The 21430-nt window shown below is 45.5% G+C and overlaps 1 protein-coding gene across 1 annotated transcript in view; it reads right to left on the bottom strand.

The window, feature by feature from the left end:
- Positions 1-18166, bottom strand: part of epha6 (eph receptor A6) — a 133048-nt gene extending 114882 nt beyond the window's left edge. Inside the window, exons 1-2 of the mRNA XM_076039980.1 lie at positions 17398-18166; positions 7849-7913 (exon numbers count right to left, since the gene is read on the bottom strand). Of these exons, the coding sequence (XP_075896095.1) occupies positions 7849-7913; positions 17398-17476 (144 nt within the window). The 5' untranslated portion in view covers positions 17477-18166. The remainder of the gene's footprint in view (positions 1-7848; positions 7914-17397) is intronic.
- Between the last annotated feature and the right edge of the window lie 3264 nt (positions 18167-21430).

The following is a 21430-nucleotide window of genomic DNA, read 5'->3' as shown; positions in this document are numbered from 1 at the left end:
GCTACCAGTTTCTCTCTGCTGTTTTATGGTGAACATAAGTGGCATGTATTGCATTTAACTAATTATCTGTCCTTTTCTTGTAGTCAATCTGCTGTGGAGTGACTGTTGTAATTGTATCCTCCTTTCTTGCCGTAATAGTGTCAGTATTGCCCTGCGGATCAAATCAAAAACAGAATTCATTAGTGTCCTGCTGAGGTAAAGTTGACTGATGACCAACAGTTTTGACTGGAAAAAGCCATACGGTAAAACTTGACATTAAAAATACAGCCGCTACTTTCACAGCCATGTTTTTATGGGCAATCTACAGCTGAAAGTAAAAAAAAAAAGAAAAAGAAGTTGCACTTGTGTGTGCGTGTGTGTGTGTGTGTGTGTCTGTGTGTGTATGTGTGTATGTGTACTCAAGCTGCGAATGTGGATCCTAAAGCAAGTTCTGAAAGGTGCTGAATAGTAATAATAGGCCACCACTTATCTGATATAATTTCTCCGCTCAGCAATTTTGAATGTCAGGAATATTGTCACTGCAGCGTTTCATTTGCAAATATATGCTTGTACAAAAAAAAAGACATTACAATGTTTTGACACAAAAGACTGACTTCAGATATACATATATATATTTTAACATAATATTATACAACATCACCATGTGCGACTCACATCTCGGCCTGTTTACTTTAGCAACACCTCAGATCACGATGACCACAGATATGTTCTGCTGAGTGTGATCGGTCCACTGGCCCTGCACTAAAATCAATGCAGGGAAAGTGCAGAGTTGATGTACAGGTTCGGTACGCAGTCGCCATTGTGGGCGTGTGTGTGTGTGTGTGTGTGTGTGTGTGTGTGTGTGTGTGTGTGTGTGTGTGTGTGTGTGTCTGAAATGAATTAGGAGAGACAATTTCTGATTGGACTTTCTGATTGACGTTAGATTCGGCCAGTTGGGGGGGGGGGGGGGGTGAAGACGGGTGATGCAAGCAGTCAGAGGAAGCATAGTGATGTCGTCTAAAGATCCTCCTCATCATATTAACCCGGGCTTGGGCTTTAACCACGCTATAAACACCTCAACGATTAAAATTATTTTATTACACCTTGTCTGCATCTTTACACTGGTCCTGTCATTGCCCGATCTCACACTGATCCACTTTCTCACCAGTCACACCTGCTTCACTGCTCATTTATTCCTCTCCTGCCTTCAGCAGCGAGGTGTTACCCACCCCGCCTTCTATTTCCTCCTCTTTTTCTCCCTCCCCTTTGGCATCAGCCCGGTGCCTTCCATCCCTCTTGCTCGCTCCCTCCCCCCTTGCTTTCTCTAACTCGGCCTCAACGTATTCCTCGCACGGCGAGGGTAAGCCCGGAAAGCTGTCAGGATATGTTCGGCTGTCAGCGAGATGCCGAGCGGGAGCGCATTAGGTATTGGCCTTGGTGTGTCCCTGACAAGAAACAAGCCAATTAAAGAATCCCCCGGCACTGCTTAAGCCCGGTTATGGCAGAGGTCCCCGAGACGAACGCTGCTGCGCTAAATCATCATACCTTTTTTATATTAGAGCCTCCGTGGGGAGAAGTGGAGTGATTCTGGATTATTCCTCTCTCCATTTTTTTCCTTTCTCAGAGCGCCGCCGGCCGTCACTCAGCAGCACGCCTTAGAGAAGTTTATCTGAGCGGTGAAGGACACCGACGCTGAGAATTCCCTCTCCCTCCCTTTCCCTCTCTCCCTCTCCCTCTTCCTCTCTCTCTCCCTCTCTCTCTCTCTCTCTCTGCCTCCCTGTTGTTCAGCCTCATTCTCAGGGGCTAATAGTATTAGGGGCGAGGGAAGTGCTTGGAGATAAGACCCGGGTCAGGTAGTTGCAATCAATTACTGTGGTTAAATATTGCAATAAAAAGATTAAGGATTAGTGCTGGGGGTTAGAGGGGGGGCTGCAGACGGCGCAGCACGCCTTGCATGAGCGTGCCGAACCTTTAATGTGCCGCTCGGCGAGCCAGTCATCCCGACTCTCTGCCGGGTAAATCTACTAAACACCACTCCCAGACACGATTGGCGACTTTACCCCCCTACCCCAAGCTCCTGCCAGTCTGTTTGCTCATTTATTGGTTTCCTGTTATCGCCACCTCAGTCCAAAAGACAACAAACAGCGGCGGGGGGAGAAAAATAATCCCGGCCTCCGTTCGATGGCAAAAAAACCCTGAAAAACCAGAAAAACCTTCCTCCTGTATTGACAAACCTGCTGGTGGCACAGACATTGTCAGCCAGCCAGCCAGCCAGCCAGCCATCTGAGTTTTGCTTTGACCAGTAAATAAAGAAAAGCTGCTGCATTGTCAAGTCGTTCAGCAGCGCCGGAGCAGCTTTTGTCGCCTCTTAAACCCTCGAACAGAGTCAAGACGAGGCAGATAGTCTTTGTTGTTGCGCCGCGGATCGTTAGGCAGCTCTAATTGTCGACAAAGATCATGAAAACAGACAAAAACAACCGTCATTCTTTAAATTCCTGGCAAACTGTCCCCGACGTTATGACTCTGAGACCTCTGTTATGTTAGTCAGTAATTAACGCACTGACACTTGCAAGTTTTTTTTTTGTTTTGTTTTCTTATCTTCAGATGACTTGAGAGCGCAGATGCTGTTACTACGGTGACAGCCTCTTTGAAGAGGTTGTGTGGTGTTGGGCGCCTCCTGCAAATGACCGCCTGAAAGGCGTCGCTTTGTGTGGGCCGCACAGCAGGTTGCTGTAACACACCTACCTACGTGCACGTCCAGCCTGAAAACTGTCACTCTGTGTTTTTAGTGAGGGGGAGATGTGCGTCGCTGCAGCACAAACCGCAAAGCAAAAGCAGCAGATTTTATTTGTTTGCTGCACTAGATTTTCACAGAACTGGCCGAACGTGAACAGATGGGAAACGTTCTTCTATTCGCGACAAGAACAGGACAAAAATCAAAATTCTCAAATGGCACGTCTTCCTCAAAAAATACCATACCACAATAACATCGTTTTTGCAGAAACAGCCAACGATCAATGTCGCCTCTCAAAGAGACCTGTTGTCAACAAAATCAATGGTAATAGTGCATGTCAATGGTTAGGCAACAAAGCAAGGACAGCCTGGGGATTGGGATGAATGTCAATGCTTCAATTCATTTGGAATGACACTGCAATCAAAGTCCATGTTTAGAGTTGATCATTCTTCAGCGAGCGCTCCTGGAATGCTGTTGCAAACTGCGACCAACCCATGCAAACTCTCCCCAGCTGGAACTGTGGACTCACAATAAAACAATTGTCTTGCACGAGCCTCAGCTTGCACAAGCCTCATGTTTATCTGGCGAGTGCTGAGCATTTAGCCTCCCCGCCCTCCCACCTCCGCTCACACAAAGCTGTTTACACGCCTCTGGTATATGTGCCTTACTGGAATCTCCCACAATAGATTAAAAACAGGATTATCTGGCGCCGTCGTGATGGACAACTATCGTTCTTTTCGCTGCCACGCTCCCTCTTCCCATTACAATATCAATAAGTGGAAACAAAAGGCAACATTAGGCATTCTTAATCCCTTAAAGCTGTTTCATGTAATTTAATAAATAAGGCGCTCCTCTCCCTGCTCCGCTCTCTTACCCCCCACACACCGCTGGGAAATGACTCATGCATATTTCAGCAGCGAGTCGACCCATTCTGAGTGCAGCTTATCACGGCCGCATGCCGACGCCAAATCAAGCCTCTTCCCCCTTCTGCCTCTCTCCCGTCTGCCTCTCTCATTCACCCCTCCAACGGCCCGCTCTTCATCGCTATTCAGCATTTCAGAACATGGAGGGAAAAGGCCAAGAATAGAGACGCACATTTTCGCCCGCTGTTAAAAAGAAAAGAAAAAAAAAACAGAAAAGGGAAAACATCTACAAAAACGACCCTCTTTTCCAACGAGTTATCAGCATCCTGACACAGCCGCACGCAAAAACACACACACACACACACACACACACACACACACACACACACACACACACACACACACACACACACACACACACACACACACACACACACACTTGGTCTGTGGGGAAAAAAGTTTTCAGAGTCAAAGTCCTTGAAAGATGCGTTATAGATCAATTGGTGTTCAATACGGTGTGCACCCATGGAATGAGTAAACCCTGAGCGTGACTGAGCGTGCTTTGTAACACCGAGGACCCTCCAATATTTAGAAAGTCATTAACGGACATCGCAGCATCACAGCTCCGTTTCTCCCTGTGGGCCCACTGAGGCTGGTCGGTTTGTTTTTCAGAAAACAAAGCAGGTGTCAAATAAAAAATTTCAAAAAGTGTTTTTGTGTGTGTGTGTGTGTGTGTGTGTGTGTGTGTGTGTGTGTGTGTGTGTGTGTATGTTCTTGTGGCCCTTCCATGAAAAGCACGTAGGTTAAGGTAGGACCGTGCAAAACTTCACTTCACCCTCATGACTTTGCATGACCTTCGATAGCTTTGTCGTTTTAAACTTTAAACTTTCGCTGCCGTTGTGTTTTCACAAAGACAAGACGTTAACTAGCAACTTCATAAAGTGCAACGGGTCAAAGGCAAACACCTCAGTCTGTATCTGATATCAATCACAGACACGTGCTGACCATGTATCATCGATCTATTGACACCATCCTGCCAAAATATACGCCCACTACCCGTCGACCTGTTGGGCCAATGCTTTCCACAGTGAGCATGATTACTTAACAATCTGGAGCTTCTCAAGGCTTTGAGTCAACTCTTAACACCAGGCAACATTGCTCATCACACACGTGCACCCACAGCAAGTGCAGAAAAATCAACCCTCACACTGGCTAAACTGACAGGCCAGATCCTATAAAAATTGGCCACCTTCCAGAGGCCACGAAGAGCACAACGCACCTGAAGTTCTAATCATTCTGAGGCACTCTAAACAACGGAGGAAAGACAAACACTCTTTCTTAACTCCAAAGTTGCGGTTCAAACTTGCACTTGACGCGACGTCCTCGAGGGCTAATGCAGAACAAAGGTTACCGCAAATGGGAGTCTCACGTCCCAGGAGTGGCCACAGAGAAACAAGACGGTAGCATAGAGGGAGAGAGCGCTGGGTAACAAGTGCAGAGTTACACAAGCTGGAGAAAATGATGTGTGTGTTTACTGAGGAGGAGGCTTGTAATTGTATTTTGATCCCTGGGGGGGGGCGCTCACACAAGCATTGAAGTCTCCAAACTTTGAATTGTTGAGACGCTGCTGTTCTTTCTTCTCACAGATCTCACGATTCCAATCTGGAACCCCCGTCAGTCTGACACGCTGCCAAACAGAACGCTTGACACGATTGACATGGCACCCTGTCCCAAACAGAAATGGAATCTGCAGCATCAGCCTTTTCCTCAGTATCACACACTCAGCGTGGTCCCTATCACAGTCACCGTCAGCTGCTCATGTGGTTGCACTTCCTATACCAATGGACCTCTGGCTGTTTGCATCCATGGCTAGAACCAGACTCCGCCTCTGGGAGGCGCTGCCGCCGTATTAGCGTGTCGCCGGTGCACGTGTCTAATATGGCAGGGATTGACTTCCTCCTGGCCGGCTCCTCGGCAGCAAGGAGGATTTAAACTCTTTTACCTCTCCAGATCTTCACACCTTCCCTCAGGCCCTCTCACTCCAGCGCCTTAAATATTAATGGTGAACGGGGCGGACGGTGGGTGAGTGAGGAGGGGAGCGGGCTGACAGCTTAATCATGGAAGCAGCAGCAGCAGCCTCCCTTTCTCCTCTTTTTAATGCTGCGGACAGCTGTCACCACGACCTACATGATGTAATCACCTGCTGTATGAGGCCCTGATATGGACCACCAAGGGCAGAGGGGGGATACATACAGAGCAGGAATGTGGTACCTGGTGGGAACCTTCCTGCATGGAGGAGCTATGAAATCAGCAGACCCTGCGACATTCCAAAAGCTGCTATGAACTCAGTTTTGTTGGGCGGAAAAAACAAAAAAAAAGTCCACGTTGCTTCATTGCTCTTTGCAATTGAAGATCTAGTCGTAAAGCTGAAAAATTCACCATATATCGGCTCTCTTCAAGGATCACAGATCAAGTTAGTTAACCGTCATAGCATTTCTACAATTTAAATTGGGTTTGCAGCTTCAGCAAACCATCGGGTTCACGCTTCACAAGGGCGATGCGTACAATTACAAATAAAAGAGAATAAATAAGATCAAAACAAAGAAGCGGGAATGGAAATCTGAAATGCTGTTAAGAAAGCTATCCAATTTTCCTGTTTGAATCTCGTGGGATCAAATCTAAATTGCAACCTTTTGATCTTACAGTCACTTGTAACATTCCAGGCAATGTCATAGCAAGAGGGCGGCTTCCGACTTTAAGGCACCGCTGGGTTCAGTCTCTGTGGGGAGACTTTTATACTCCAGCATGGGCTCATAGCGTTTTTCATCATCGCTCTCCGCCGACAAAGGACAAATGAAATCTCCATAACAGATGTCACAGCTCATTACTAACTACTCATTACCACGATTCTCTGGTGACGACTGACCAAGTGCAATCAAATAGATTGGGTAGATTCTCCACGGACACCTAGATTGACGTCTTCATCACCGATGTAATCGTTTGTTTTCTGTAAAGACACTCACGTCCGTCACAGGGAACCTGACACTGGAACGAATGCTGCAACCACAAACCTCGCTCAGTGACGCTGAAGTCTGTGTTTGTGGTACTTGCAGACACACACTACACATACTGTTAAAGGTCCAGGCACTTTATGCCAATAAACCATGGATGTTTTATTATTAGTAGTATTATTATGCTTGGGCAGATACAGGCTTTCTGAATAACATTCAGAAAAATCAGTGATCTGTAGCTACTCAGTCAAGAGTATATATAAACGGGATGTTAGACGATTAAATGTCCTTGAGTTTCGTGGGACATACTGACGAGGTGTTAAGGTTGTAAAGGCTTTTCTTTTAAAGGCATGAATATTGTTTTATGTAATGCATCCAACAACTGCAGGGGGCAGACTGTTCCATGTTGTAACAGCAGGGTAAAGAGAACTCCTGTCAAGGCATTTGCTGTTTGACTTTCCAGAGTATTCCAGCATTGCCAGGATACTGGCTCTTCCAGCATATACATTTTAGGTTTTGGTGTTTTGGTGTTTTTATTGATCCAACAATATTGCATTGTGTATTGTGCATTGGTAGAGTTCTAGTCTCACATGGAAATCTCTCCTCGGTGAGTTGTTTATATCTCGGCTGGACAGGCTGAAGCGGAAGAGATTAGCTGTCTGGGAAGATGAGTTCGCATTTTCTTTTTTTCAGTGGCAGAGATAAAGAGAAAGTAACAATACATGCATCCAAGGGGCAACTGGAGAAGAAACAGGGGAGTTGAAGTTTGAGTTTTGGCAAAGTGGAAGGTTTTTTTTTTTTCTTTTTGTGTGAGCCTGTACTGTCTCTCCGAGTGGCGTAAACGTGGCTGAGGTTATTGATTTTGTGCTGCCGCCGTCTATAAAAACTTTGGCGTGCAGATAATTGAGTCATGCGTATGAGCCAGACAGATTGCCTCTCCCTCCTTTGGCTAACATTCGGAAATCAGTCAAATGTGTCAGCGGCCCCCACGGTCACAAACTGGGCGGGAACCGAAAGAGAAGAATCGTATGGTGAAACGGAAGCTTCCTCAGAGACACTGACTCATTATCTGTGGCCGAGTCACAGTATTTCCCATGTGGGCAGAGGGGTCAGAACAAAAACAAGGATGAAACGGATCACTGCACCCAGGTGACCTATTTAAAATCAATATAACTGAAGATGCGTTGTTCAGTCCAGTATTCTGAATAGAGGCAAAGTGTACAGTGAAAGAAAATAATAAAAAAGAAAATGTCCATCTTACCCCATTTATCGGATAAGTCTTCCAGCCAAGCTCTCCCAGCACCGACGTCGTATCCAGCAGCACGACTGAGGCGAGGACAGAGAGAAGAAAAATAAAAAAAGGAGGGGAAAGGGTGAAAACACAAAGATTAGTAATCTGTCAACACACAAAAAGTCCCATTTTCACACTGGAAATTGAAATATCACTCATAAACATGTTCATTTAGGCATTTTTGTATGAACAGAAATGACTTTTTGGGATGAATATTTATGAGAACAGCAACGTTAACGGCGGGGGTAACATTCTTTTATTTTTCTATGTTGTTTTTTTTGTCGCCGCTCGCCACGCAATTTGGCGACTGATGGATTGCAGTCAGATTGTCGTCAACAGTCTGTTCCCTCTCCAGCCGTCCCCATTCTCTCATTGGCCGCTCTGCTTCAATCCCCGCAATATGCTCTCCTTTAGCCGCCGAGCGAGCGAGCGTGCCCGTGAGATATAACCAGGGATAAATCTGCCTTCCTCCTTTTCTTCTGCCACCAGAATCCTTGTCTCGTTCCAACAGATATTAATCAATATTACGGTAAGGTTTTTATGAATGTGAATTAGTGCCCCTGTATTGCCTTTTCCTGGAGTTTAAGAGACGGCCATTATAATTCTTGCTACGGTACAATAATAGCATTGTCAGCTGGATCTTTCCTTCCAGCCAGTGGTAAAAAATAATAATAATAACAAGAAAAAAATACAGCAATATTACCCCGGAAAATATTGCCATCCTTGACAATATTTTGTCTTCCTCTCAAGGACAGTAGATTTAATAATTCAACAGGAAAACAACTCTCCTGGCGACAAGTGATTCATGGCGAAAGAGGTAGATACGCTTCCCTGGATTTACCTACAATGTGCATCTCAGATAATTTTGCTGAAATCTGAAAAACGAAGAAACACTCGCTGGCCAGTTTAGCTAATCAACCAATCCCATGGCTGACTTTGGGCTTTGAACGTGATTAAATGTGGTTGTTGGTTCGCTGCAGGTCTGACTGTCTCACAAACAGCTGTTGATCTACTGGGATTTTCACCACATTACAACCACCTCCAGGGCTTAGAAGGAATTATGGGAAAGGGAGCAAATATCCAGCAAGCGACAGTTGTGCGGAGGAAAACGCCTTGTTGATGGCAGGGGTCAGAGGTCAGAAGGAGAAAAGAGAGAAAACAGGAGCGCAAAATAACCACTGGTCACAACCCAGGACTGCAAGAATAACATATCTGAAGCCGCAACACATCCAGCCTTGAGGCAGATTATATAGAAATGCACTCACTGGAGCTTTATTAGGTACCCGAGTTAATAAAGTAGCCAGTTATTATAACGGGGAGGAAACGATTCACAATGGAATGCCTTCTGAAAATTTAAACATGCACCAATCTCTTCATTCCAACACAGTTAATTGGTGATGCACAACAGAAAAAGCAGAAAAATCCAAACAAAACACCAAATCCCAAGCGGCCTCGCTACAATCAAGGCGACCAGTCGCGTTCTTTGAATCTCATTGCAAAAATTTCCCCAAAACTTCAGCTTTTATTTCGTCCTTGAGCAGCCGTCGACTTAGATGCCAAACGTTGACGGCTGAGAACGGCACGGCGCAGCGCACTCGTCTACGTGGATAAGAAGTGAGCTGTAAGTGTCGGTTGGCCATTAATGTCTGTTCGGCAGCACCCTGGGGGGCTCATTACGCCGGCGCAAATCTCTATCAGTGACAATATTTCCCGAATAAATCTCCATAAATGTGATGGCGGCCAGACGGACAGCTGAACGTTCAGTCCAATTGATTGGCAGATTGTCCAAACGAGACTTCACACGTAGCTTCTCCTTCACATCTCTGATTCCGTCACGCGCAACTTGGTGAAATGCTCTTTCTGCTCATGCCTGCTGCCACTTTGGTGCTGTGGAACAAACCAGCGGCACCATCCAACATCTGAGGCGAGAAGCTATGGTACACCTTCCAACGCTAAAAAAAACAACAAAAAAACAAAACAGGACCATGTCACGTGGTGGACTCGACAGCAACGCGTTTCAACATTTACATAAAGAAAAGAGCTTGTTTGCTTCCCTGCAGGGAGGAGATTGTACCGCGAGCTGGGGTGCAAATAATATCCACTGAAAAACGTGACAATGCGAGAAAGAAAGAAACTATTACAGAGAACAAAACTGTTGTCAGTTGCTGTTATTTCATATTTGTAACATAATACTAAGTTTTCAAATAATTATCCCTCATTCTCAAACTTGAGAATTCTCTTTGCATGGACAAAAAAAAACATTTGTCACACACTTGGAACCATTCCAACAGTTACATGGGGGAATTGTTAAGATTCCCCCATGTTATACCCAATTATACCATGAAATACATCTAAAGAGTGTCCCAGCCAGATGTCTCAGAGGGAAGAAACAGTTGGGAGACCATATGTGGTGACATGTGATGGAACAAAACTTCTTGAGATGTTTCTTACCCTGCAGAAGGTGTTGCGTGTTTTGCCATGTTCTTTCTACGGGTCGTATCAAATACCAGCATTCGTTGCTAAATAGTATATGAAATTTGATTTGATTTGATTGATTGATGTATATCGTGGATGAATGATTCAAGATGAAGTGTTGCATTGTTTTTTTTTTTGCCAACAAGCGGCTTAGTGCTCGTCACTTCCTCCCTGTACCAATCCATCATCTCAGCCACTGCTGCTTTAGTTTAATTCTGGGTTGGACAGTTTTGAATCAATTCCAGCATCCTTGTGCCACTTTTTGTTCCCCCGCTGTCCACCGACACTGGGTCAGTGCCATTTCACTGCCAGTGCCAGACATGAGAACTAGTTGGCAGGGCTGCTGGTGTTAATGGCCATCATTAGACCGCTCTCTGGGCAGGTAAGCAGCACAGTCACTGGAGAGCGGCCTAATCACCAAGAGTTGGCCACGTGGCCGAGCGGAGTTGGCCGTTTCCAGTCCGTGCTGGGTGAAGTGCACGTGTACTGCGGTGTTCCTCGCTGTGGCGTCTGCTGCCTGATGTGCGACAGAGACAAAAGTGGGTTTGACAGCAGACCACCCACAGTCGACACCATAAAACTGTTCGCTGCAACAATAGCAAAAATAATGCAGCTGTAAAGTTCAGGAGGGATATTTTAATCACAAAAAAGAAAAGGACACAACAGAGGGAAAGCAAAACAGCAGCGGTGCAGTTAATCCACGGCTGACTTGTTTATACCGGCTCTACCCATTTTTTCCCTGTCGCCAATTAAATCCAGTAAGAAAAAAAACATTTTGGAGAAAAAAAAGAGCGCATCAATCAGGAGGCACAGGTTGGAAAATGCCATCTCACTAATTTAATATGGTGACTGAAGCTGTGCTTTCTTTCTTTAGATTTTTTAGGGTTTTTTTTTTACGTTTTTTTTTGCGGAATTGAACTAGAAACGAGTGGCCCCGTTGACGTGCCTCAAGTCGTGTCGCTCCAAAGTGGGGCAAAAGCATTAGGGAGGGAATCTGACAGCGAAAGGGGCCTCAGCGGCACCGCCAAGGAAGAAAGAGAGAAAGAAGGAAAGAAAGAAAGAGGAAGACAAGATCTCCCCGGGGAGGGCTTGTTGTGAGGAGTGGTCTCACTCTGCAATCTCTTAAAGTGTGAGCCGCCGCAAGACGGCGGAGAAGCGGCCATCAGGCTCGGCCGGTTAAATGAACTGACTCTGAGAAGCTCCATTCTGCAAGATGCTGCTGCGAGGGGTCCGACCTGACAGCAACTGTGCGTAGGTGTGTGTGTACTTTTAATTTGAAAATGTGTACATTCTTGCAGGGGATGTGCATATATCTATCCATCCATCCATCCATCCAAACGCCCCTCCCACCCCTGCTTTCGTTCTCCGGCTGAGAAATCTGCCTACAGCTGAGGTTGGGGGGGTCTCCTCTGGGATTTTGAATGCTAAGATATAAATAGAACATAAGCTGCCCTGTTCATAAATATATGGAGCCACGATGGAATGATGACATCTCCTGTCTGGCCAACGAGGCTCGCAGCCAAAAATAAACAAGGCTGTGACGTCGGGGGCCTAAAAACAATCTTGTGGCTAATAAAAAAGGCCACTCAACTGAGCTAATGGCGTAAACATCTCCGCACTTGCCCTGTGGGGTAACGACGCAAATGTAGTGCAATAAAAATAAATGGCATTAATTAAATGTAGGTCTTGAGGCATCTAACGTTCATCCTGAATTAGTGATTAGAATTTATCAATACATATATTTTCAGAGAACATCCATAAATACCTCAACGGTACATCTATTTGATCATGTTTCCCTATTTAACAAGAACTTGCGATTTAATACCACACAGCAATCATATAAAGCCATATTTTTTGTTTTATTTCCCAACCCTTAGCTGGAATTACTATATTTTATTTTTGGCTTAAAACATAATGTTACAGTTGCTGTTTCCAGACACATTGGACTGCCAAAACTGTTTAATACTTAGATGGCGCTACCTAAGCAATGTGGAGACAAGGTCTGTTTTTCTCCTGTTCAGCTTTGAGGACATGGCTGTCACAGGCTCCTATTGGCGGGGGTGAAATTCTTTAATGCCGTGACGCTCCAGACTGGTGACTATTCGGATAAAAAAAAGTCATGATATATAGCAGATAATACCAGAAATTCCAACTGTGGGTGAACTGTCCCTTCTGGGAACAGCATTTGGAATCAACACAACAGATATTGTTTTTCTTTTCCTTTTAAATAAGGCAGATTAATTTTCTTTTACGCTGTGAGACGTTAAAATAATAGAGCCAGTTTCTTTCCCCTGGCAGGAAAATAAAAGTGTACACCTCAGTGTGACCTAATTAAGAGTGCAGATCACTCTCCTCCAAGATATGAGTTGTCATGGCCTCTCAGTTACCAAATAGTTTGCACCCAACTGTGATTTGACAAACAAAAAAAAAAATCACTGCACACTAACCTAACAACCTAATTCATTCATTAAACGTATTTGATACATCTGATTGTCTTTCAATCGTTTAGTACTTAAACTAAATGGTCCCTTGTTAAAAACAAACAAACAAACAAAAAAAAAAAACAACCACTATCTTCTCTAGTGGGTTGGTTTTTTTGGTCACAAGTTGTGAAGAGTTTTGCTGAACAAAGACCTCTGAAAAGATTGACTTCGGTGAGGACGGCGCATTGTCATCTGAGTAGATAAACAAGGTGGCGGGCTCTCAACAGATGGGGAAGGACGCGCTGTGAAATGGAAATCTATCCATATCTGAAGCGACCTGACAGGCATGACGGGATTTTCTGACACATCTCCACACTCGCGGTGCAAGATCAAACGTTTGGCGACATAATAAATGTCGGCAGAGCGAATCTTCGCCCATGGTTGATTAGATCTGAAATGGGCCGTAAGTGGTTTTAAATGGGAGATTAGCGAGGGTGGTTCCAGCCAATAGTATGCATTTTGGCCGTACAGTAGCTGGAGTCTGAGAGTGTGAAGAGGTAAGAAATAAAACTCTGGATATCTCCAGAAAACGGAGTGTGTAGCCTTCTGTTTACAGCCTCCCATTAAAGCAATGCTTGTTGTGTCTTACCCATTTGGGAGGGGAAAAAAAACCAAGGCAACCCGGAGCCAGCCTGAGAACGCAGGCAAAGAGAGGCTCTTGCGCACGTTCACATTTTTGCTATGCGCACCTTCAGACAGGTGACTTTTCATGTTTGGATACTGTATCTCCCCCGGTGTCTTTTCTCCTCCAACCCCTTTGATGCTCGCCAGAAATCAATCCCGTTCTGAAGGATGTCTCAATTCCCGAAATTGCACCGAGAGCTGAGAGAGAGAGGGAGGAGAGAAGGAGGAAGCTCGGTGGAGCCGAAAGAGTCGACGAGTCTCTCAGTGGCACCAGCGACATGAAAGAGGTGCGACCTCGGAGCGGTGCTCCGCACACAGCGCCGTTTCAGTGTTTTTGGAAAACAGCCGTGTAGGTGCCGACGTCGTCTGAATTATCAAATGTGTAATCACACTTAATACGCGTGGCTGTCGGAGCAGTCTTTAATACAACACCCCCCTCTCCTCCCAGGATTCTGTAAGTGACAATATGCTATATACACTGTGAACCCAATTAGAGGAGAAAATGTACACGCCGTCTGTTCGTCAGGCGAGAACAACTTTGAAGCGTCGGGCTTTAAAAGAGGGACAAACAGACGACGGCGCGCAGAAGGCCGTTCCGATTGCAGCTTCTTTGAGAGGCGACTCCACACAAGGTTGTCGTTGCGTTTTCAGAAGTGCCACTTGCAGCCAGTTCACTCCGGCTCATGTCACTGTTTGCAATCCTGCACTCCGACAAGCAAGGGAAGGATGGAAGGAAGGATTGATTAACAAGTAATATGAGGAGAAGAGGGGACACTTAATGACACAGCTGCTGCGATGGGCAGTGCAGCTATGTCAAATGTTGCGTTTGTTGGTTGAGGCTTAGTTTTTCTCTGCAAAACAAATTGACGGTTTTGGACGGTGTTGAATTCCTTTTTCCCTCCGCTTTATATAAAACGGATTTGATTGAGGAGGAGAAGAAAAAAAATACGGCTTATGCATCATTTACAGCCTTTTAAAGTTTAAATCTTGTGGGGGAGCGAACTGATGCTTTGAACTTGACTGCTGCAATAAAGATGTTGGATTCAAAAAGGGAGGGCGGGGGTGAAAGTCTTTTTCAAATCTTAATTTAGGGTTGCTGGGCTGAGGGAAGAGATTGAGATGTGCAGACACATTTAGAAAAAGAAAACGGCGAAAAGCAACAATCTAACTTGTGAATGCATCAAAAAATTAACCAAAGCAATCACTGATTAAAGTGTCAGAACGGGACACTGAATCAGACATCGTGTTAGCTTGACACCCACGGCTCTGCCTGCAGTAACCTCGTGTGTGTGTGTGTGTGTGTGTGTGTGTGTGTGTGTGTGCAGGGTGGATGTTTCTTTTCCCCCCCAGGTAGCCGTAGAGCTTACACAAACCTCAGTGATAATTATCTTAATGCAGCAGTGCCTTTGAGGAAACAGAGCTGGCACTAAATGAACAGTCTCCTGCCAGGAGTCATCACTATCCTCGAAAGGAAAAAAAAAAAGGGGGGCGGGGGGCATGACCTTTTTCTGATAGGAACAGCGGCAGCATGTGTTCCCCTCGCTGCTGAGAAAGGTTTTAAGCCAAGTTTTACATAAGTGCAGCCTGGTCGCCGAGCAGGCAAATAGCTGCATCGCAAATATGCAGAACGACATTAGTGACTCATTTGCCGTCTCATGGAGTCCAAAGCTAACAGAGTCCTCGTCCGCTATGCCGGAGTTCACGCTTGCTCGGTGGCGGCGTTCGAGTCAAAGGTGCAGAGTTAACATTTTTCGGGCGGCCTCGGAGGTTGGCTGCTTGATTGATTTTCCTTGACAGCACGGCGCCAGCGAGCGTCTTCCTCGCGTTGATCCGCCGGCGCTGCGGGTGGCAGTGCTGACAGGAAAACTTCAGTCAGTCCTCCACATAAATCAATGCAAAGGGCTGCTTTTTGGGGTGTGGGGGGTGGATGATGATTTTATACCTTCAGTAGCTCTTTTAAAGCTTCCCAAGCACGCTGAACACGCGAGGCGCTCAGAGAGACAGATCTGACAGTCACATCTGTTTTTTGGTTGTTTTCTGGGACTTGATCCAGCTGTCGAAGATGGATCCCTGCCTTGATGGCTTGATTACTGGAGAGAGGATCTTTTTTTTTTTTCCAAATTGTGGAACAAACAGTAGAAGCAAGAAGGACAAGCAGATGCTTATTCTTTTCCTTTATATATTTTGTGTGAAAATGAATCAAGATGAAGATGTAAGCTCTATCCATTACCGGGCAGGACAGGGCTGTCAAAGCATAGCGGCGAGTCCGTTGAGCGTTCCTTTAACAGCGCCGTGAAATCCCAGTCTGATGTGAATGAGCAAAAGACGCAAATAGATTTTTAAAAAGGGCATTTGGGTTTTCATTTCATTCCAACGGCGAACAGCTGACAACTGCAGGCGAAACCTGCAACCTTTGGAAGTTTTTGCTTGTTTGCAGCATTGAAACAAAACGCGTCTGTGTCAGCACTCGCCCTGAATTTGTCTCCAGCAAGACCTATAGAATATATAACTGAGGTGAGGGAGAAAAACAACCGTGCATGCAACAATCAGGCTGTGCAATGGGAGGAAAAGGTTGGATCTGTCAAACTGTCACGAGCTACCAGATCTCTGTCACCGGCTAAATGGCTGGCTGGCTAAACAGCAGGAAATTGATCAGACACGTAAGCCAATTGACGGACAAATTAAGATGATTTGACGAGGTCAGGAGCTCTTGCTTTGCCCCCCGTCCCCCTGCAATGTGCAGAAATTCAATGTTCTGCAGTGGTCGAACCCGGCGGCTGCTGTGACGCCGGGGTCCCCCAACACCAAAAAAAAAAACAGTCACAATGAAATACTGAAGCACAGCAGAGAGCAGACATCACTTCAATCATTCAATCTGTGGCCGAGTAAAAACACACAGGGTTGAGGCGGCTGTGCAGCAGCTGTCTGGGAGAACAGGGAGCAGCATCGCTCTTATTGAACTCTGAAGAACAATAAAATATAACCTGGGGCACAGATCTCACCGTGTACCGCACAATCAATACAACTATTTCAGACCTCAGTGATGCCGCTGCAGCCGTGCATGTGTGTGGTTGGGGATGTGCACTCAAGTTAAACTTCAGAGGAACACAGACAGAGACACACAAGCCTGGTCAGGTAAACAGCAGATGTGACCATGTATGTGAACATCAACATGCAGCAGCTGGAAACTGACGTGTGACTGTTAAGCATGTCAGACTTTTCGAGCAGAAGCATAAAAGTTTGCAGTTCGTGCACACACCTCGTGCACGTGCACACACCTCGTGCACGAACACACACACACACACACACACACACACACACACACATACACACACTAAAACAGGCATCAAATCTGTAAATATATATCCCTCCACCAGCCTGCTTGCTGCTTTTCATCAGCTGCTCCGCAATTTACTGTGCCTGTCTGCATGTGATTAAGGGTGCGCAATCAAAGCAGCCTCTCGGGTGGAAGTGCGAAACTGGCTGCTAATGACCAAGGATGCATGTTGGTTTTTTTTTCAGTTTGTTGTTTAAAAAAAAAAAAAAAACACTCAGCAATGCATTGGCTGTGAAAGGAAAGGAAAATAATTTTGTCAGTGTTGCATCTAAAAAAAATAATAATCTAAATAATAATAGTATAATAGTATTTGCATGGGAACCTTTTGAAGAAGTTAGTTTTAAGTAGTGGGAATATACTTTATCAACGTGAACATTTTTGTCTGCAAGTTCTCTCTCGCGTTTTTAATCTCACTAGTCCAACAACGAGGTGCGTTTGCCGTCTGCCTGTTATCAGTTAAGCCAGTCCGTATAACAGCTCTCACTTGTCGTGGGCTGTTATAGAGTAGACAAAAACAACAACAAAAAAAAAAAAAAAAAAAAAAAAAAAAAAAGCTGCGCGTTTGCTCAGAATATAAAGTCAAGACGAGTCAACACCCACCTTGGTTGCAGTAGGTGAAGCCAGCGAGGACAATTCCGAGAAAGAGTGAAACGAGGGGAAATCTACGTCCGGAAGTCATGTTTGCGCCAACATCTAGCTTCAGCTGAGGTAGTCTTCTGGAGGTCCGAGGTGGCGGGAGGGAGGGAAGGAAGGAAAGAAGGAAGGAGGGGGGGAAAGAGCGGCTGCGTCTTCCGAAAAGCCCAGGCAAAGGTCCTCACATTCGGTCCTAGTTGCAGAGAAGTAGCCGGTGCCGGAACAAGACGAGTTCCATCCCTGAGGGACGGCGGGGGGGAGGAGGGTTGGTGGGGGAGGTGGAGACACCTGGACGCTCGGCAAAGTCACTGATTAGCTCAAATAGAAATCGATGAAGCTCCGGAATTTAAAAAAAAAAGAGGAAGGGGAAAAAAGTTTTAGGATGAGCCGCGGACTTCAGCCGCAGACATGGCGCAGGTGTGCGGTGGTCGGGCGGCTTGCAAGGCGCGTAAAGAATAATACAAAATAAATTGAAATAAAATTAAATTAAAAATGTCCGTCTCGGGGTGGCGCCTTTTTTTTTTTTTTTTTTTTGGGAGCGCGCGGCGTCGTGACACGCGGGTGAAATCCTGGTGCTCGGCGACGCGTATGGCTCTGACTGGCGGCCCCTCAGCGCCTCCACACCCGGCGTCCGTCCGCTGCGGCGTCGAGACGTGGGGGAAGTGTACGTGGATGCAGCGGAGGAGAAAGTGAGTGAGGTGGCGGCGGCGGCGGGTACGGCAGGAGCGGAGCTGAGCGGAGCTGAGCGGAACGGAGAGTGTGTGCATCTGTGTGCTGGAAGCTCGGCACTAGAGGGGGTTAGCCGACAAGGCAAAGGCGCGCGCGTGTGTTTGTGTGCGGGCGCGCGCGCGCCCGTCGTCTCATTGGTTGATGTTCACACACACACACACACACACACACACACACACACCTCCAAACGGTGAACTAGAGATTTGGACCATTTGTAGTCCAACCGGGGCGGTCGTTTTGTAAGCACTTTGGCTATAAAGCAATACAATATGATTGACTTTTTTTTTTTTCTTCTAAAATTCAACGGTATTGTGCAAAATTAATTACACAAAAATGCATTTTGCTGCGATATAATTTGAACTGTAGGATTAATAAAGTTCTGTCTTGTCATATTTCATCCCTTCTTTTTTGTTAAACCACATTGAAGGACATCCATCAAGTGACTCTCACACTAGTGTCACATCCCCGACGCAGCCATGCACATTACATTTTACTTTAATTACAGAATGTAGTGGAAGTCGTGTCATTTCCAGATAAATGATTAGCTGCAGGGCCAGTGTGGGTCTCTGCCTGTGTCACACAATGGATAAGCTCGGCTGAAAAGGTCCCACATTATACCCATTTTCTCATCTTTTTATTGCACCCTGAACGCCAGCAGAGCAGCCTTTGCATGATTAATCATCCCAAATGTCGGTAGAGATCCAGAGCACAGCATATTTAGTCCACTGTTGATAGCTTACTGCTAAAACTGACGTTTTGTTCCATCTTGAAATGTTTGCATGGGTACAACAACAAACAAGGCGGCCACCTGGCCAGTGGTGGGATATCAGTGAGGCGTTTGCACCCTCTGTGACATCACAAAGGGCTGGTCTACAGAATTGTGTGAGGTACAACGAAGAAGTAAAGGTTCACTGCCAGGCAATTTTGGAGACACTGGTGCTGCTTTAGTATTGTCTCACTAATGACTTTTCCATCAGAATGCAGAACATGCCAAAAGTGTGATAACCTTAAACAATCCGTACTTGCGCAGCTGGACTTGCGTCTCCTGCCGGGTGCCGCCTTCACTCCCAGGCGCTACCATCAGCACAAACTGGCCCGCCCGGCAGCTACTGTTTGGTATAAAAACACACACAGCAACAGATTGTTTCAGTTGTTCGCTGTAACTTTGCAGTCAAGTTGCAATATAAAACCATGGGGGCCTTCAACACTTAATCCAGCGGCTTTCAAGGGGAGTTGTTTTTGGATGGGGAAAGTCTGGGATTTGTAGCTACAGCAAACATACCTGGCTCATCCTCTCCCACTGCTTGCTGCCGCTCTCACTTGTTCTCCACCTCCACACTCAAGGTGCGAAAAGCTTGTTTTTAACAGCCTCAGACATTTTTGCTGCATGGGTTTGGAAGGCTTTTTGTTTTTGGTAGTTGTTTCTGCAAGTTGCCTTTTACTTTTCAATTCTACTTTTCCCAAATTTATCCAAAGTAAGGCACAGATTAGATTTAGCAGATGATTATCGCAGATTATACCTAAACTGGTGCTTCCTTGATCAAGAGGACGCATGAGAAGCACAAACAAGAAGTACTAAAATGAATCATGGGAAACTTTAGCGTTTGATCAAGCTGTCTTGACACGTGGGGAGGCGGAGTCAAAGGCTACACAAATCAAAGGACACGACGATCAAAAGTCGACAGTTACATTAACCAAGAAAAATGAAGACATTAGCATCAAACATGGCTGTGATGTTTACTGGCTGAAAAAGCAAAGCAAAAATACTTTAAATTAAACCACCATGATCCCCGACTCAGACATAAAATGGTTCAGTCCGGATGTCAAACAAATACAACAAAGACACCAAAGAAGTTTTCAGTATTGGTGAGGGTTTATTTTTCTTCTGAAATATGAGACACATGAATCGATTCCTGTGCAAAATGTGTTTTGTTTTGTTTGTTTAATTCATTAAAGATTAACATCTGTCCATTCTTTCTGAAAATAATAGCCATTTAAATAACATTCTCCTGTTTATTCATGACTTAGCCTGCCTCGCCTCCAGACTACATGACATGCAGGTACATTATAGAGAAAAAAATAAGAGAGAAGCAGCAAATAATAATATCATGCTGCTAGGCACCCTGAATAGAAGGATGAAAGGGAGTCAGAAACAGCAGGTCTCTGTTGTAGCCAGCAGTGTCGACATGGACAACTGATCTCCAGCTGACATTTAAAAAATTAATTCACACATTCATGATCCCTTCAAGGAAAAGTGATAAAATAACCAAATTATTCACATTTTTTCTTAAATTGCTGGACCTGTTTAGCATCCAGCGTTGAAGATTTCAGAAGAACCAAAAACCGCAAACAGTCTCCAAACGAAGGACATCCTGCTGACTTTTTCTGTCTCAGTTCAGTCGTAAGTAGCTGTGTGGATGTTAGAATGTATCCTCATAAAGCCAATTCAGCTTTCTCATGAACATTCCTCTTTCAGAAGCTGAAATTGAAACTTCTGAAATGTCTATTTGTTCCATCATCTCAGCTTAGACGTCTCTTTGGTTTTTCCTTCTTTTTTTTTTTTTTTTTTAGGTATGTACTGTATATAATGGCTCCAAGCAGCCTCACCACTCTTCACAGTAGCTCCCTCAACTGTAAAATTGGAGCGTAAGAAAACATTCCAGATGCCATGCGCAATTATATATTTTTGAACCTCTGTCAATCTTTCTGCTTTAAAGTTGGATCCAATGATTACATTTTCTTTACTGCACTGCATATCCATGGTGATCTTGAACTTGTGCAAACAAGCTGGAGCTATTGTTCCATAAAGTAAAAAAAAAAATGAAAAAACAACTCTAGTTTGATCTCAAACTTTCAGTTGACTAATGGACGGAACAATCATGTTCGGATGCATCAAAATTCTCTTCGGGAAACTGCGGCTTCACGTGCTCCCGGTTGCATCGCTGTCGGCCAGGCTGCCCAATGTCAGCCAAGATTAGGGGAAGGTCTTCCTGTCATCTTCGTGGACGTTTCATCGAGTGAGTAAGCAAACCCAGCGCCAACCCGACCGGGTTAAACAAAGCAACGCTGGCCGGCGCCCAGTCAATCAGGACATAGGACGAGCTTCCTCTCAGCGGCGCAGGAGGTAAATACATCAACATCACAATCCGTCGCCGCCGCTTAGCTCGCGGCCAATCACCAAACAATTCGGAGAGGCCCGCCAACTGCCCGCTGACTTGCAAACACATTGGAGGACGTTGGGCTGTGGAGCGGAATACATATCGACCGCAGC

Source organism: Nelusetta ayraudi, unplaced genomic scaffold, assembly GCF_046127955.1.
Source record: "Nelusetta ayraudi isolate G7.1 ecotype Tasmania unplaced genomic scaffold, CSIRO-AGI_Nayr_v1 ptg000060l, whole genome shotgun sequence".
Lineage (NCBI taxonomy): Eukaryota > Metazoa > Chordata > Actinopteri > Tetraodontiformes > Monacanthidae > Nelusetta > Nelusetta ayraudi.
The sequence above is the reverse complement of the archived record's forward strand: the minus strand, read 5'-3'. Positions and strand labels throughout refer to the sequence as shown.